The sequence below is a fragment of the Equus asinus genome, chromosome 20 (genome assembly GCF_041296235.1).
Source record: "Equus asinus isolate D_3611 breed Donkey chromosome 20, EquAss-T2T_v2, whole genome shotgun sequence".
Taxonomy (NCBI): Eukaryota; Metazoa; Chordata; class Mammalia; order Perissodactyla; family Equidae; genus Equus; species Equus asinus.
The window spans coordinates 23,211,493-23,230,570 of record NC_091809.1 but is presented as its reverse complement, the minus strand read 5'-3'; the positions used below and the strand labels follow the sequence as shown (position 1 = coordinate 23,230,570).

The following is a 19,078-nucleotide window of genomic DNA, read 5'->3' as shown; positions in this document are numbered from 1 at the left end:
CTGTACTATGATCTAACGACTAAAGGATGCCCCCTTCCCCCCTCCCTGCCCCCAAACCCTTATTTGGGGAGACACTGCTTTGGGAGATATGCCTAGCCTTCTCCATTTCTTCTGGAGGTGTCAAACCTTTCTTCACCTACTTCTGCCTTGGTTGTGCTTTGTGGCTCCACAATCACCAAGAAGTAAACTCTCTGAGTTCAGTTATAACACCAGGGATGCAGTAGGTGGGCATCCTTCCAACACTTCAGTCAGATTCAGAATAAGAGCATTGGGAGCAGAGACAAGCCATCATTTCAGAAGAAAGTGACTTCTGAGTATTCAGAATGGCTAACTTTGGAAAATGTTTCTGACACGAAAAAATTTGTATCCCCTGGAAAAATATACGCAGGGACTCTTTTTTCACTGGTGGTGAAATCACTCTCTGTGGTGATGACCCAAACCTTACTTGTGGTTACACTATTTAATCTGTGTATAATGAGACTTAGAAAACTATTTCATTAAATAACCATCACACTCATAGGAGAGTCTAAGATACTACTGAGTCAAGTTCATTCTCACAATGTTGGAATCACTCCATGACAAGCATCCTCTCCACGTAGTCTGCACAGATACAGCTTCTGACAACTTCCTCTCCCACTTCCCTAAGGAAATGCTCACGTTTGCTATCATTTCAGTCAAAATGCCCCACCCAAGTCCACCTGAACTTCAGGATAATTCCACCATGCCCAGGGACAGAACCATACCTGGAGGCCATCTGACACATGGAAACTGAGGGGCAGAGCCAAAGAACCGGAAGTAGTCTCAATGAAGACTGAAAAGGAAAGCCCAGTGCTCATCATACAAGGGGGAACACAGCTGGGCAGTAGCATCATCCATCAGTCACCATCCAATGTAAAAAGAAAAGTTCTGTGGGTATTCAGCATCAAGCATTGAGAGATGCAGAAGATATTTCCATTTCATTATCTGTTTTTCATCTCCCCTTTAAGAACTATCTGGAAAATAATTACTCTGATTTCCTGAGTCAGGAATGCCTGTGGTTTTTGTTTTGTTTTGTTTTTTTATCTCCTAACTCCTCATGACTACTGCAAATAAAGGACACACCATCCTAAGAATGTGCATTCGCCTGGGAAGATGCATGAGTCTGGCTCTGCTCTCACACACTGTCAGAAACACAGTGCTGAGGACACTACATTCCATCACTGCCCTCCCCCACCCTACTTTCATTGCACCTGTGGGAATTGGACAGTTCCAGTAGTGGCCCCATCTGGGAAGAAACTGGGGGTGTATTTCCTGCACTGATGAATTGATGAATTGTTCTTTGAGGCATCTTGCAGGTAATGTGAGGGACAGTCTCACTCATTCTTGAGGTCACGTCATGGTGCTCTCAAAGTTCCTTTAATCACTGTGGTCAACATCATAGATGTATCTTAAGGTCGTGTTTAGTAAGAGCACATGCTTCCTGTTTATCTCCATCATGGCAAACACGAGGGCCAGAATACACTTAGAGTGTTGGTGCATCCACCTGCACTGAGGGACACCCATGAGAACTCAACAATATTCTATAAGGTGGTCTTCTAAGCCAAACAAATGCTCCGCTTAAGAAGTGCAGGGAGTTACTTGTAGGAATGGGGAGACATACTTTTCCCATGACTTTGAAAAATGGCCCTAATGCAATGAGTTGCCCAAGATTCAAGAAGCAGCTCTGCTGGAGGAGGTCACTGAGAGGGTGTGACCACTGGTTCACCTTCCAGCTAGACAGGCAATTGGTGCCTCCTTACCAACTCTCCTGTCCTTGGAATAAACATTCTGCCCACTGTTCCCAAACTAAGAGCCATTTCAAGGATGCAGCCCAGAGAGAATAATGTGTTGTTGAGACCATCTGGGCTGTACCCAATAATGAACCCCATTAAAGCATCTATATAAACTTTTAAGATTCTTATTGATGTGTTTGGAGATCTACTCATCTTGCACCGCCTAAGACAAGCCTCATATATAAACTCCCTTCCTTATTAAAACTGCCAGCTCCCAATCTGGAGTGATCTGCTTCTTTCTTTAGTCTGTCCTTGCCCTCCCTGTATGGGAGCCAGTTTCAGATGACACCCGGAGAACTCTCAAGGTTGTGAACCAACATGTTCTTAGTTCTGAGTGAAAATGAGAGAGCAACTGATCCTTCTTGTGCTGGCAAGAATGAAGTAACTTTAAATGGTAAAACCTCAAGAAATATGTTTAAACTTTAAAATTCATTTTTCTTCATGATCTGGCTGAAATATTGGCATGATATTTATCCATTTATTTATTGGTGGACACTTAGGTTGTTTCCATAATTTCTTTATCCATTTATTTATTGGTGGACACATAGGTTGTTTCCATATCTTGGGTATTGTAAATAATGGTCTAGTGAACATGGGGTACATATATCTTTTTGAGTTAGCATTTCTCCTTTCTTAGAATAAACCACCAGAAGTGGAATTGCTGAAGCATATGGTAGGTCTATTTTAATTTTTTTATGAGCCTACATACTGTTTCCCATAGTGGCTGCACCAATTTATATTCCCACCAACAGTACACAAAGGTTCTCTTTTCTTCACATCCTCGCCAACATTTGTTACTTCACATTTGTAGATCTTTATTAATATTTCATCTTCGATAAAGGAATTATGGCATAAATGTACAATGGAAATTATTCAGCCATAAAAAAGCATGAAATCTTGCCATTTGTGACAACATGGATGGATCTCACTGGCATTGCACTTAGTGAAATCTATCAGATAGTGAAAGACAATAATTGTATGATCTCTCTTATATGCGGAATCTAAAACAAACAAACAAAAGCACCAAGCTCATTGGTACAGATAAGAGAGTGGTGGTTGCCATGGGCATGGGGTATGCGGTGGCAGAAATTGGTGAAGGGGGTCAAAGGGTAAAATGAAAAAAAAGGGAGCTGTATCAAAAAATGCATACTTGTGATAATCACACAGTGACAGAAAAGTGATTGTACACTTTTACCTATTTTAAATTTACAATCTATGCACCACTGCTACTGGATGGGCATTAGTGAATGTACACACATGCAAAGGATAGCAGTTACAGAGCTTCATGAATTCTGAGGGTAGGTGGAGAAACATCCTCTTCTAGGCACATTTTCTCTGAAACTAATTTCTAGTAATAATAACAAACTTTTCTTATTGTCAAAAATGTGATTTGCATTTTTGGAAATTAAAAGGAATCAAGTGAGGTTGGGAGGCGATTGGATAATCAGACATTGCAAATCTTCAATCAAATCAGCAAAGACCTTGGAGTAATGCTGTCTTTTTCCTTGTTCTTTATTAGTCCCTAAGAAATAGAGGCAAGAAAAAAAGGGAACCCTAAAAATCAATCAATGAATCAATGAATAAAAGGGAAAATAGCCCATGTTCATGGATCCTTAGAGTTAACGCTGTTGAGATGACAATACTTCCTAGAATGATCTAGATTTTCAACACAATCTCTATTGGGATCTCAGCTGACTTCTTTATAGAAACTGGCAAGCATTTGATAAATTCTATGGAATTGCAGGCAAACCAGACTCACTAAACCAATCTTGAAAAAGTAAGACAAAGTAATAAGATTAAAATTTCCTGAGTTAAAAATCTGACTACTCAGTATGGTAATCCAGGTAATGTGATAATGACACAAAGACAGACACAGATCAACGGGTTTCATTGAAATTCCAGATACAAACCAATTTGTCTATGGTCACCTGATATTTGCAAAAGGTCCCAAGAATGAGGAAAAATATTCTTTACAAAAATTGGTGCTGGACAACTGGATAGGAACATGCAAAAGAATGAAGTTGTACCCTTAAATTATACTACCCACAATAATTTACCAAAATGGATCAAACACCTAAACTAGACGTAAACCAATAATACTCAGAAAAAACTGAGAGGAAAATTTGGATGTGGCAAAGATTATAACACCAAAGTAAAAACATATAGGTAATTGGAACTTTATCAAAATTAATCACTTTTGTGCTTCAACGGATACCACCAAGAAAATGAAAACACCCATGGGAACCCCTGTGCACCGCTGGTGGGAATGCAAATCATGACACCACTGTGAAAAACAGTATGGCACATTTTTCAAATATTACAGCAAGTGTTACCATATGATCCAGCAATTTCATTTCTGAGTATACACCTAGAAGAATTCAAAACATGGACTCAAAGAGATATATGCACACCTGTGTTCATAGGAGCATTATTCACAGTAGCCAAAAAGTGGAAGCAACCAAAGTGTCCATCAATGGATGAATGGATCAACAAAATGTGATACACACACAGAACAGAATATTGTTCAGCTTTAAAAAGACATGAAGTTCTGACACACGCTACAACATGTGTGAACTTTGTGGACATTATGCTAAGTGGAACAAGGCAGTCAAAAAAGGACAAAAACTGTATGAGTCCACTGATGTGAGGTACCTAGAGGGATCAAATTCATAGAGACATCAGGAAACTGGTTGTCAGGACCTAGGGGGCAAAGGGCAAGTGGGCATTGTTGTTTAATACACAGAGAGTTGCAGTTTTGCAGATTCACAAGAGTTCTGGAGGTTGGTTTCACAATGTCAATGTACTTCACACTGCTTAACTGTACACTTATGTATGGATAAGATGTACTTTTATGGAATAAATATAGAAGGTGATCAAAAGGTACACACTTTGTGTCATCAAATAAATAAGTCATGGGGATGCAAGGTACAGCATGGTGACTATAGTTAATACTATTGGATTGTATATTTAAAATTTGCTGAGAGAGTAGATTTCAAAAGTTCTCAACACAAGAAAATGTCTATAACTGTGTGTGGCGCTGGCTGTTGACTAGACTTACTGTGGTACACCTAAATGAATATCATGCTGTTTGTCAATTATATCTCAATTTAAAAAAATGAATTATTGATACATGCTGATGCGGGGTCGGTGAGCCGAGGAGTCGAAAGAAAGATTTCTTAGACTCTTAAGATCTGGCAGTAGTGCTCTTTTATTTAGAGAATAGTGTAGCATGGGGACAGGACCCATGGGCAGTCAGAGCTTCTGCTGCCGCCGCTTCTGCTGCCCCCCGCTGGCATGGGGACAGGGCCCATGGGCAGGCAGAGCCGCTGCTGCTCCACACCCCCCCCCCCCCCCAGGCACGGGGACAGGACCCATGGGCAGGCAGAGCTGGTGCGTGGGGACAGGACCTACAGGCAGTCAGAGCTCCTGCTGCTGCCGCCGCATGGGGACAGGACCCATGGGCAGTCAGAGCTCCTACTGCTGCTGCTGCTGCAAAGTTGGGTGGAGAGTAAGGCTAAATTTATGGCATAGGTATGTGAGTTATCTCTTTACAAGACAAAGAATATGTAAAAAAGTTAAAATGGTATCAGTGCCCGTATGGTCTGGCCATTTGGCGGTCCCACAACTTTTAGATAAGAATTAAACCAGATTGAGTAAATGGCAGAAGTCACCCCTTGAATTTTATCCTCGGCTAAAGACAAAGGAGGATTTGTGGGGGGGGGGGGTCAGTTACATGAGGTTGCCAGACAGTAACCAACTTAAGTTCTTGCCTCTGGCATTGATTAAGAGCTTCTAGAGATAAGACCATCCCCCTTCTTCCTGGCACAGAGAGGGAGGCATCTTCACAGACAGAGGTTTCCCTTAGAAATGTAAATGTTTCCCAACAAAGGGGCAAACAAATTCCACTCCTTGGAGCCTGAATCTCATCTGTAGTTTTAAAACTAACCAGACTAAAAATCCTCATCACATGCTACAACATGGAATGCCCTGAAAAAATTATACCAAGTGAATTAAGTCAAACACAATGACCACATATTATAGAATTTCATTCATATGAAAGTCGACAAATATGGACATTAATAGACACAGACAATAGATTGGTGCTTGTCTAGGGCTGGCGCTTGGAGCAAGCTAAGTGGGAAGATAGGGCAGTGATAGGTTAAGGATATAGGAGTTTCTTTTCAGGTGATGGAAATATTCTGAAATTGACTGCGGTGATGATTGCACGGTATGTGTGAATAAACTGAAGATCAGTGCGTTGTAGACATTAAAGCCCTCTATTGTATAGTACGCGTATTGTTTCTTGGGAGCGGGGTGAGGGGGAACCACATCTGTTCAAATAAATGGATAAATGGATTAGGGATGTGTAATGCAAATAAGTTAGGCATCCAATCTAAGCATATGAATACTTTCCAGGTACATCCCACATTTACATAACCTTTTCTTGTTTTCTCGTTATATCAGTCCAAATAGGAACTGAATTTCCTTAGGGATATTAAAGACTTTTACATTTCAAAGTTTTCTCAGGATACATTAAAAAACTGACCTAAAACAAATTTCCCTCCAGCGTAAAACGTACACCTGAGAACTGAATGAACACATCTCATACCTTGTAGTTGGCCTGAGAAGACACCTTGTGCCCAGCTATGGCTCCAGGCTCCAACTTCCCACCAGGGCTAAGGGCTTGGGAGGCCATAGGATTTTGTAAAGTACAATTTGAGGGGAGGTGGGGAAGCGCTGGGTGAAAGATCAAAGTTAAGAATGGAGCCAGACTATTACATATGGGGAGGTGATTTTAAGTGTGTTTGACAAGAAGGGTCACAGCTTCCGGAGCAGCCTCGCAGCACTGCACTTCAGCAAAAACGTCCCGGCATAGGACCACCTTCAGCTCTGGGTTGACTCAGATGCGTAAGCTCCATCCGCTGTCATTCAGGACCAGGGGCCTTTCGAGCCGTCCAATCAGGATTCGCTGCGGGGAAGGTGGGCGGGCCGACGCTGGGCAACCACAACCGACTTCCTGTCGTGCCACAGTACTTCCGGTCAGGGATCTCCTGCTCTTAAACGTTCCGCGACGCTCTGCTGCTGATCTGTCCCGCTGTGTCCTGTACCGAGTCATAGGAGGGACGCCGGGGCTCCAGGAACCTGGGCAATGGTGAGAGTTCTGCTCGGGGGTTCGGAGACACGGTTTGGGGTGGAGGGGCTGGTGGGAAGCGGCGGGGCGGGCCCGGCCTCCCGCGGTCCCCTCCGGGCTCTGCGGCCCTGAGTCCGCGGTGGCGCGGCTCGGCCCTCAGGCCCCTCCGGCCGCAGCGTGGGGGCGGGGCCGGCAGCCGGGCCCCGGGCGTCCTGTGGTCCCTGCGCGCGGCGACTTGGGCCGGAGCGTCTCTGGGCCGCTGTGCGCCCGCAGCCCCGCATGTCCCAGACGGTGCGGGGCCCGCGGGAGGGTCCTCAGGACAGTCGTGCCTCGGGCTCCGGGGTCCGTGCGCGGAGGGGCTGCGGTTTGTGAGGTTCCCAGGGCCTCCTTTCTTCTCGGAGGGGACTCATTTTCTACTGAGTTTCCTAAACGTTTGGGGAGCAGGGTCTCAAATCCACGCCCCTGTACCCCCAGCTCTTCCCAGGACCGATAATAAATCCCTAAATTTCCAGATCCCTCCCCGCATTCCCAACCACCAACTTCCCGTCTCCGATTCACAGCATCATAATCAATCACAAAAAGACCCGATATGTTAATTGCTTATTGTTTGTCCACAGTCAATGGCTGGCCCTTTTAAAAGGGTTGATTTCTTGTTGGTGGCGTTTTTTCCCCCAAAGATTGGCACCTGAGCTAACAACTGTTGCCAGTCTCTTTCTTTTTGCTTTTTCTCCCCAAATCACCCCAGTATATAGCTGTACACTTTTTAGTTGTGCCTCCATGTAGTTGTGGCATGTGGGATGCCGCCTCAACAAGACCTGATGAGTGGTGCTATGTCCGCGCCCAGGATCCGAACTGGTGAAACCCTGGGCCGCCGCAGCGAAGCGCCCGAACTTAACCACTCAGCCACGAGGCCGGCACCTGTTTGTGGATATTTTACGAGAGAAAAAAGTAGTGAACACCTACCTGGAAAAATACTTTGTATGAAATCTTTAGGCCTTCTCCTCCCAGGGTGTGTCCTGGGCGCAGACATGCAGTTGTCAGTCCTTGGGTTGGAGGTTCCTCTTGGCAAACTTTTCCGGGCGATCTGTCCTGTCAGCACTGACTCTCCCTGGGTTTGTCTCCTTGAAAAGATGTATTCACTTTATTTTACTTTCAGTTTTTCAGTGAATAAAAATTTATTTAATCAATACAGCTTGAAACACAATATAAAATGTTTCCTTAAAGGGAAGAAAGAGGTGATTTTCAGAGAAAATGAAACATTCCAGTAGTTCATTGTATGATTTAAAAATTGTTTTTCTTTTTTCCTCCCTGATCACGGTAGTAACATTCTAAGGTCTGCTGTTTTATTTTGCGTGAGGTCAAATGGATTTCTGAGGCTTAGACTGGCAGACGTTAAGTGCTCAAGAATGATTATAAAACAATTTCCTGTCATGGAAATAATGTATTAACGTCTTTTTCCTGGAATGCAGTATATCACTCTGGGGTTTCTTGTTGAGTCAGCAAAATGTCATACAGTTTTCTTCCCTCATTTCCACATAAAGCCTGGTTTGAGTGTTTTAGCCTGATGGTTCAAGGACTGGGTTGGTGTATTTAAAGTATCAATCGTGGTCCAAAAAATTTCCAGTGGAGGCACAGGCCTGAGGTCGGTGTCTCTGAGCTAAGGCCCCCTTGAACCTACAGAGGGAAGGCCTTGCAGGCCCAGTTGTCCTTCCTGGGGGGCCTCCCCCTGCAGGTGTCCTACTGCTCACACCCCCATGGAAGGAGCCTTTCTCCTGAGAGGAGCTGCAGAGCCTTGGAAAGCTGGGGGCGCACGTGCTCATGGGGTGGGGAGTGACGCCCTTTCTGAGGTTGTGGTTGTGGTTCCTTAGGCCTGGACATTTTAAACGTTATGTTTGAGTTTTGCACCCACACTGTAGGTGCACTGAGAGTGTAATCTGTTCACAGTGAGAAAGTCTGTGAAGATCAGGTGTTTGTAGCTGCCCCCGACGCAGGAAGGGTTAATAATCACTGGAAAAAGGTTACCAACAAACTGACCCAGAGGTGAGAAGGCCAGTTAGCCAATGACGAGTAAGACCTCCAGGGGCAGGCAACCTAAGACAGGCATTGGTCGCCCAGGGGCACAGATGGAGACACGGTATCAAGAGCAGGAGGGGCCGTTGCCTAGGAGGCCTTGCATGCTCCCAGATAAAATATACGAGCACAGTAATAACATGATAATATCAAAACAGAGGCCAAGGGAGGGCTCCTTGAGAAATCACTAAGAATTCTTGGTATTTCACTAATTACTTCATCCAGAACACCTGTATATATTTAACAGATGTAAGTTATGTATATATTGAAATGCTGGTTATAATAAACTCAGAGTGGCCATCAGCCATCTCCGCATCTATCCTGATGTGTACATTGGGTTGCAACACTGACAGTGTTCCATCCCAAGGACAAAGGGATTATGAATTTGGAGTTCATGTGGGTCAGAAGCTTAAACTGAACATGGCTGAGAGGTTCCTCACTTGTGAGAATGGGAGCCTGAGGGAGGCAGTGCTTTCATGCTCACAGGACAGGGAGCATGTGTGGGGCTCCCAGAGTCCATCTCTGTGGCTGCTCTGGGGTCCCCTCCCTCCTTCACCAGGGACAAAGCACTCCAGGGGTGACATCTCAACTGGGAGTGTTTCGACCCTAAATTTGGAATGTAGTCACTTTCCGAGTGTGTTTTCCTTCTGAACTGTAGGCAAACAGGAAGTTCCTGTGGGCTGAGAATGTTTAAGGGCCATTCTCTAAGCTAATTTCAATTATACAGTACAGAATAAGTATATCAAATCATCCCGTTGTAATCTTTAAATTCAGACACTCTTATTAGTCAATTACAGCTCTTTAAAGATGGGGGAGAAGAGTTTCCCGGTACATCTCATATTTACGTAACAATATAGCAGTGAAAATGGGAATCACTTGCCTTTGGAATATTATATTGTTTACATTTCAAAGTTCTCTAGGGACACAGGAAAAAACTGATCCAACAGAAACTTCCTTCCAGTGTAAAACGCACACTTGAGAATTTGGTGAACACGTCTCATTGCCTTTGGTTGGTGAGAAGAGTCCCTGCACCCCGCTAGGGCTGTGGGGTTCCAACTTGCCAGCAGAGCCCAAGGCCCCAGGATTCTTAAGAACCAAATGAGTCGGGGTGGGGCGGGGATGGGTGGAAGGCTGATGGCTGGCAAGGCGGAAAGATCAGAATGGGGCCAGACACTTGATCCCACCTGGTGAGGTCACGTTTAAGTGTCTGCGTTTCTAAACGAGGGTCACAGTTACATGAGTGGCCGCGCTGCCTTACGCCAAGCCCTTGACCCCTAGAGGACATAAGAACCCCTTTTCCAGTCTGTCGTGGGCCACCCTCTTGTCTGTACTTGCTCCTTCTTCAAACTGAATCAGGGATTCCTTGCGAACACCTGCAACAACGCGTCTTGCAGAAGCTGCGGGAAGAGCAAAGTCCGCCCCAGTGTGTGTGGGGGGGGGGGGGAAGTTTTGTTTAAATTGAAGTGACCAAGAGACGACAGGTGGCAGCCCACCAGGGGAAGGTGGTTTCCTTGAAGCTAGGTTCCTCCCTCTGTGATGTCACTCATCGGGGAGTGGGCGTGTCCTTGGGAACTGTCCAGTCAGGGGCGGGGCTGAGCCTGTGGGTGTGGCCAGGCATCGCACCAGCGTGGACGTCCCTGTTTGTTCTGGCCTCCCTCGGGTCGCGCGTGGACTGCCTCAGCTTCTGTCAGGCTGTGACCTGCACTGGCTGCGGGGGTCGTAGGAAGGACTCGGGGGACCCGGGAGCCTTAGAAATGGTGAGAGTTCAGCCCAGGGATCAGGACGTGGGAGGAGGGGCTGGTGGGAAGCGGCGGGGCGGGCCCGGCCTCCCGCGGTGGCCTCCCGCGGTCCCCTCCGCGGTCTGCGGCCCCGAGTCCGCGGTGGCGCGGCTCGGCCCTCAGGCCCCTCCGGCTGCAGCGTGGGGGCGGGGCGGGCAGCCGGGCCCCGGGCGTCCTGTGGTCCCTGCGCGCGGCGACTTGGGCCGGAGCGTCTCTGGGCCGCTGTGCGCCCGCAGCCCCGCGTGTCCCAGACGGTGCGGGGCTCGCTGGAGGGTCCTCAGGACAGTCGGGCCTCGGGCTCCGGGGTCCGTGCGCGGAGGGACTGCGGTCTGTGGGGTCCCCAGGGCCTCCTTTCTCCTCAGGGGGCACCCGTTTTCCCTGAATTTTCCCGTTTACTTGGCGAGCAGGGTCTCAAACCCACAACCCTGTCCCCCCCGCCCGGCTCTCCCAGGAGTGTCAATAAATGAGTAAATTTCCCGTCTCTCCCCGCGTTCCCAAAGCCGTTTCCCCTCTCTAGTTCTAGGGATCATTATCAAGTATTTTTCTTTGTGGTGCACTTCAGCCAGACGCAGTATTTCAGTTTGTCCTTTTCCCTCAGAGCGATGGATAGCTCTTTTATTTTTTTTTCTTTTTAGAGATTTGCACCTGAGGTAACAACTGTTGGCAATCTTCTCTCTTTTTTTTTTCTGCTGCTTTGTGTCCCCAACCCCCCCCCCCCGTACACCCCAGTACATAGTTGTATACTTTTTAGTTGTGGGTCCTTCTAGTTGTGGCATGTGGGACGCCGCCTCAGCGTGTTCTGCTGAGCGGTGCCATGTCCTCGCCCAGGATCCGAACTGGTGAAACCCTGGGCCGCAGAAGCGCAGCGCTGGAACTTAACCACTCGGCCACGGGGCGGCCCCTGCATTTCCTCTTTTTAGGAAGATAACTTGACTGTCTGTGTGGGTCCATATGGAAAGCAGAGGACTGCCGTATTCTTTCTCCTGTCTAGTTTCAGGAGTCATTTCTGCTTTTGTGAGTTGTATTAGACATTTCACAGAGAAAATCATGCCGTGTGAAACAAATGTTGTAAATGTAGCTTCAGGATTCATAAAGACGTTCTTTCCTTAGAAGTAGAAGTTCCCCTCCGTTACTAGTTTATTATAAATTGATTTTGGATTTTTTTTTTTAAAGATTTTATTTTTTCCTTTTTCTCCCCAAAGCCCCCCAGTACATAGTTGTATATTTCTCGTTGTGGGTTCTTCTAGTTGTGGTATGTGGGACGCTGCCTCAGCGTGGTCTGACGAGCAGTGCCATGTCCGCGCCCAGGATTCCAACCAACGAAACACTGGGACGCTTGCAGCGGAGCGCGCGAACTTAACCACTCGGCCACGGGGCCAGCCCCTAGATTTTTTTTTTTTAAGGCTTGGCACCTGTGCTAACAACTGTTGCCAATCTTTTTTTTTTTTTTTTCCTGCTTTTATCTCCCCAACCTTCCCCCCACACACAGTTGTATATATATTTTTTTAATTTATCTTTTTTACTAATGTTATGATAGATTACAACCTTGTGAGATTTCAGTTGTACATTATTGTTAGTCATGTTGTGGGTACACCTCTTCCCCCTTTGTGCCCTCCCCCCACCTTTTCCCTGGTAACCACCGATGAGATCTCCTTGTCAATATGTTAACTTCCACCTGTGAGTGGAGTCATATAGAGTTCGTCTTTCTCTGTCTGGCTTATTTCGCTTAACATAATACCCTCGAGGTCCATCCACGTTGCTGCGAATGGGCCAATTTTGTCTTTTTTTATGGCTGAGTAGTATTCCATTGTGTATATATACCCTATCTTCTTTATCCAATCATCAGTTTCTGGGCATGTAGGTTGGTTCTTGGCTGTTGTAAATAATGCTTCGATGAACATAGGGGTGCAAGGGACTCTTGGGATTTCTGATTTCAGGTTCTTAGGATAGATACCCAGTAATGGGATGGCTGGGTCACAGGGTATTTCTATTTTTACCTTTTTGAGAAATCTCCATACTGTTTTCCATAGTGGCTGCACCAGTTTGCATCCCCACCAACAGTGTATGAGGGTTCCTTTTCCTCCACAATCTCTCCAACATTTGTCGGTCTTGGTTTTGGATGTTTTTGCCAATCTAACGGGTGTAAGGTGATATCTTAGTGTAGTTTTGATTTGCATTTCCCTGATGATTAGCGATGATGAACATCTTTTCATGTGTCTATTGGCCATATTTTTATCTTCTTTTGAGAAATGTCTGTTTATGTCCTCTGCCCAGTTTTTGATCGGGTTGTTTGTTTTTTTGTTCTTAAGCCGTGTGAGTTCTTTGTATATTATGGAGATTAACCCTTTGTCGGATAAGTGGCTTGTAAATATTTTTTCCCAATTAGTGAGCTGTTTTTTTGTTTCAATCCTGTTTTCCCTTGCCTTGAAGAAGCTCTTTAGTCTGATGAAGTCGCATTTGTTTATTCTTTCTATTGTTTCCGTCAACTGAGGAGTTATAGTGTCCGAAAAGATTCTTTTGAAACTGATGTCAAAGAGTGTACTGCCTATATTCTCTTCTAGAAGACTTATTGTTTCCGGCCTAACCTTTAGGTCTTTGATCCCTTTTGAGTTTCTTTTGGTGTATGGCGAAAAAGAATGGTCAATTTTCAATCTTTTGCATGTGGCTGTCCAGTTTTCCCAGCACCATTTGTTGAAGAGACTTTCTTTTCTCCATTGTAGGCCCTCTGCTCCTTTGCCGAAGATTAGCTGTCCATAGATGTGTGGTTTTATCTCTGGGCTTTCAATTCTGTTCCATTGATCTGTGGACCTGTTTTTGTACCAGTACCATGCTGTTTTGATCACTGTAGCTTTGTAGTATGTTTTGAAATCGGGGATTGTGATTTTGCCGGCTTTGTTTTTCTTGCTCAGGATTGCTTTAGCAATTCGCGGTCTTTTGTTGCCCCATATGAATTTTAGGATTGTTTGTTCAATTTCTGTGAAGAATGTTCTTGGGATTCTGATTGGGATAGCATTGAATCTGTAGATTGCTTTAGGTAGTATGGACATTTTAACTATGTTTATTCTTCCAATCCATGTGCATGGAATGTCTTTCCATCTCTTTATGTCATCGTCAGTTTCTTTCAAGAAAGTCTTGTAGTTTTCATTGTATAGATCCTTCACTTCCTTGGTTAAGTTTATCCCAAGGTATTTTATTCTTTTCGTTGCGATTGTGAATGGGATTGAGTTGTTGAGTTCTTTTTCTCTTAGTTCATTGTTAGTGTATAGAAATGCTACTGATGTATGTATGTTGATTTTATACCCTGCTACTTTGCTGTAGTTGTTGATTATTTCTAATAGTTTTTCTATGGATTCTTTGGGGTTTTCTATATATAAGATCATGTCGTCTGTAAACAGCGAGAGTTTTACTTCTTCATTACCTATTTGGATTCTTTTTATTTCTTTTTCCTGCCGAATTGCTCTGGCCAACACCTCCAGTACTGTGTTGAATAAGAGTGGTGAAAGTGGGCACCCTTGTCTTGTTCCTGTCCTCAGAGGGATGGCTTTCAGTTTTTGTCCATTGAGTATGATGTTGGCTGTGGGTTTGTGATGTACGGCCTTTATTATGTTGAGGTACTTTCCTTCTATACCCATTTTATTGAGGGTTTTTATCATAAATGGGTGTTGGATCTTGTCGAATGCTTTCTCTGCATCTATTGAGATGATGATGTGGTTTTTGTTTTTCATTTTGTTGATGTAGTGTATCGCGTTGATTGACTTGCGGATGCTGAACCATCCCTGTGTCCCTGGTATAAATCCCACTTGATCATGGTGTATAATCTTTTTGATGTATTGCTGTATTCGGTTTGCCAGAATCTTGTTGAGGATTTTTGCATCTATGTTCATCAGTGATATCGGCCTGTAGTTCTCCTTCTTTGTGTTGTCCTTGTCAGGTTTGGGGATCAGAGTGATGTTGGCTTCATAGAATGTGTTAGGGAGTACTCCATCTTCCTCAATTTTCTGGAATAGTTTGAAAAGGATAGGTATTAAGTCTTCTTTGAATGTTTGGTAGAATTCTCCAGAGAAGCTGTCTGGTCCTGGACTCGTATTTTTGGGGAGGTTTTTGAATACTGTTTCTATTTCCTTACTTGTGATTGGCCTATTCAGATTCTCCATTTCTTCCTGATTCAGTTTGGGGAGATTGTAGGAGTCTAGGAACTTGTCCATTTCTTCCAGGTTGTTCAATTTGTTGGCATATAGTTTTTCATAGTATTCTCTTATGATCCCTTGTATTTCATTGGTATCTGTTGTGATTTCTTCTCTCTCATTCCTAATTTTATTTATTTGAGATTTCTCTCTTCTTGGTGAGTCTGGCTAAATGTTTGTCGATTTTGTTAATTTTTTTGCGGAACCAACTCTGTTTCATTGATCCTTTTCAATATCATTTATTTCTGCTCTTATTTTCATTATTTCCCTCCTTCTAATGTCTCTGGGCTTTGTTCTTTTTCTAGTTCTGTTAGGTGTTGTTTGAGGTTGCTTATGTGAGCTGTTTCTTGTTTAGTGAGGTGAGCCTGTATTGCGATGAATTTCCCTCTTAGGACTGCTTTTGCTGCATCCCAAATGATTTGGTATGTCGTGTTCTCATTTTCATTTGTCTCCAGATAATATTTGATTTCTTCTTTAATTTCTTCAATAATCCATCATTTGTTCAGAAGCGTGTTATTTAGTCTCCACATTTTTGCGCCTTTCTCTGTTTTTTTCTGGTAGTTGATTTCTAGTTTCATAGCATTATGATCAGAAAAGATGCTTGATATTATTTCAACTCTCTTGTATTTATTGATGTTTGCTTTGTTTCCCAAAATATGGTCAATCCTTGAGAATGTTCCATGTGCACTTGAGAAGAATGTGTAACCTGCTGTTTTTGGATGAAGTGTTCTATATATATCTATTAAGTCCATCTGGTCTAATTTTTCATTTAATTAGGCTGTTGTGTCTGTGGACAGTTCTTTACTCATTTTGATAGCTGCCGATACAATTGGTGATAAGGAATACATGCAATTTATTTGGGGAGCTCTTTGGGGCCTGCAGGACAATGGAGAAGAAACCTTACAGTGGTCAAATATGTATTTCTCTGTGTAGCTATGAATCAAGACACAGAGCACGAGCTTAAAAGAAAGCTTATCAGAGGGGAAGATCCAAGATGGCGCTGTGAGTAGTCCTCTTTGTCTCTCCCCTCTTCGAGTCTACAATTATTTGGACACTCATCACTTAACAAAGTATATCCAGATAGCATCTCAGGACGTCTGAGAGACCCACGCGACTATACATCGGAGGGCGGATGGACTTCCCTCTGGGAAGAGGTGGAGATAGGTGAAAGCTCTCTGACCTCGACCGAACAGCCTAGTACCTGTAAGCGGCTTTCTTCCAACGGATGCCTCCGGAAGATCAACGCACACCTAGGGCAGGAGTGAGCACACGCCAGAGGAACGATGGTAGAAACAGGTTACCAGAATCCTACCTAAACCCCCCACAATTACTCCTAAATGCAGAAGGAAACTCTAGAGTTACACACTTGAGCCCGCGGGGAGAGTCTCGCCCCGCCATTGGCGGGGAGATCCGGCCTGGTGTCCACGGCGCCTGGAGGGTCCCAGAGAGAATCACAGACGGCGTGGCGGCCCCCCGGCTGCCACTGCCTGCACGGCCGGGCAAGGGATTGCCGGAGATCTCGGAGAGGACTGGGGCTGGGTGAAGCTCAGAGGCCGGCTCTGCACCCCAGAGGGGAAGCTCCAGAGTTCCGCCTGGGCAGCAGACAAAACTTTCTGTCTGCCATTAGCAGAGGGGCCACTCCCAGCATTCACAACTCCAGGAAAGTCCCAGAGAGAATCCCAGAGCGGGAGGCAACTCGCAGCTGCCGTTCCCCACCCCGTGGGGCAGGGGATTGCCGGAGATCTCGGAGAGGACTGGGGCTGGGTGGAGATCCACAGTTGTACATTTTAGTTGCCTGTCCTTCTAGTTGTGGGATGTGGGACCCTGCCTCAACATGACCTGACGAGCGGTGCCATGTCTGCACCCAGGATCCGAACCCTGGGCTGCCGCAGTAGAGCACGCGAACTTAACCACTCAGTCATGGAGCCGGCCCCTGGATTTTTATTTACTTTCTTTTTTCTTTTTAAAGATTTAATTTTTTTCCTTTTTTTTTTTTCTCAAAGCCCCCTGGTACATAGTTGTATATTCTTCGTTGTGGGTCCTTCTAGTTGTGCCATGTGGGATGCCGCCTCAGCATGGTTTGATGAGCAGTGCCATGTCCGCGCCCAGGATTCAAACCAATGAAACACTGGGCCGCCTGCAGCAGAGCGCACGAACTTAACCACTCGGCCACCGGGCCAGCCCCATACTATTTTTTTTTGAGGAAGATTAGCCCTGAGCCAGCTATTACCAATCCTCCTCTTTTCCCTGAGGAAGCCTGGCCCTGAGCTAACATCCGTGCCCATCTTCCTCAACTTTATACTCTGCGCGCCTACCACAGCATGGCTTACTGAGTGGTGCCATGTACGCACCAGGGATCCGAACCAGCAAACCCTGGGCCACAGAGAAGCGGAACGTGCGAACTCCACCACTGCCCCACCGTCCAGGCACCCTGGATTTTGGATATTATCAAATCCTTTTTTATTTTCATTTCCCTATCTTTTCTGATACTAATTTCTGTCTTCTATTTGACTAGATTTCTTTTTAAGTGAATCATTATTTTATTTTATTTTATTTTATTTGAGGACTATCAGCCCTGAGCCACCGTCTGCTGCCAGTCCTCCTCTTTTTGCTGAGGAATCCTGCCCCTGAGCTAACATCCGTGCCCATCTTCCTCTACTTTATACTCTGCGCGCCTACCACAGCATGGCTTACTGAGTGGTGCCATGTACGCACCAGGGATCCGAACCAGCAAACCCTGGGCCACAGAGAAGCGGAACGTGCGAACTCCACCACTGCCCCACCGTCCAGGCACCCTGGATTTTGGATATTATCAAATCCTTTTTTATTTTCATTTCCCTATCTTTTCTGATACTAATTTCTGTCTTCTATTTGACTAGATTTCTTTTTAAGTGAATCATTATTTTATTTTATTTTATTTTATTTGAGGACTATCAGCCCTGAGCCACCGTCTGCTGCCAGTCCTCCTCTTTTTGCTGAGGAATCCTGCCCCTGAGCTAACATCCGTGCCCATCTTCCTCTACTTTATATGTGGGTTGCCTACCACAGCGTGTCTTGCCAAGCGGGGCCATGTCCGCACTTGGTTTCCGAACCAGCGAACCTCAGGCCGCTGAAGCAGAACCTGTGAACTTAACTGCTGCATCACTGGGCTGGCCCCTGACTAAATATTTATTGATTTTATTAGTCTTGTCAAAGAACTAGCTTTTTTTGTTTTAATTTTCTCCATTGATTTCCACAAAGACATCGATTTGGTTCATAATTTTTATGATTTCTTTTATTCTGCTCGCTTTGAGTTTAATGTATTCTTTTTAGTGTTTCCTAAGGTAGATGGTTACGTTATTCATTACAGATCTTTGGTTTTTCCATTATATTAGTTCACGGGCCTAAACTTCCCTCTGGGCACTGCTTTTGGGGCACCAAGAACTTTTGGAATGTTGTGTTTTCATTTCAGAATTTTATTTCTCTTGACTTCTTTGATGCTGTGTATTATTTGGATGTGTGTTAGGGAGTCTCCATGTATTTGGGGGTTTTCCAACTACCTTGGTGGTGTTGACTTCTAAATGAATGTCTGTGTGGTGTGAGAGCATTTTTTAAAGTGATTTCTTTCAAATTTGTTAAGATGTGCTTTATGTCCTAGAACATGGTTTTTCTTGATGGATGTTGTTTGTGAACTTAAGTAGGATGTATATTCTGTGGGTGTTTTATGAAGTATTCCATAGATCAGAATGAAATCCAGTCGTTGCATAGTGCTGTTCAGTTCCCCTCTGTCCTTCCTCGTTTCCTGCCTCCTGGAACTTGTAAGTAGCGATAAGGAGGTGTTAAATTCTAGGGCTGTAGTACTGGGTTCGTCTGTTTCTCCTTGCATTCTCTCAGTTCTTGCCTCATCTGTTTTTCACCTGTGTTGTTACACAGGTGCACATTAAGGGTTGCTGTGCCTTCTTCCAGGATACACCTCTTTATAAGGATCTAATGCCCCTCTCAGTCACTGAATTTTCCTTGGTTTGAAATCTGCCTTGTCTGTCATTCATCTACGTATGGCAGATTTCTTTTGACTAGTGTTGACGTGGTATATTTTCTTCATCCCTTTACCCTTCATCTACCTGT

The 19,078-nt window shown here is 44.9% G+C and overlaps 1 protein-coding gene across 1 annotated transcript in view; it reads left to right on the top strand.

The window, feature by feature from the left end:
- The first annotated feature begins 6,840 nt into the window (after positions 1-6,840).
- Positions 6,841-19,078, top strand: part of LOC106846585 (zinc finger protein 709-like) — a 61,305-nt gene continuing 49,067 nt past the window's right edge. Inside the window, exon 1 of the mRNA XM_044753787.2 lies at positions 6,841-6,963. Within this exon, the coding sequence (XP_044609722.1) occupies positions 6,961-6,963 (3 nt within the window). The 5' untranslated portion in view covers positions 6,841-6,960. The remainder of the gene's footprint in view (positions 6,964-19,078) is intronic.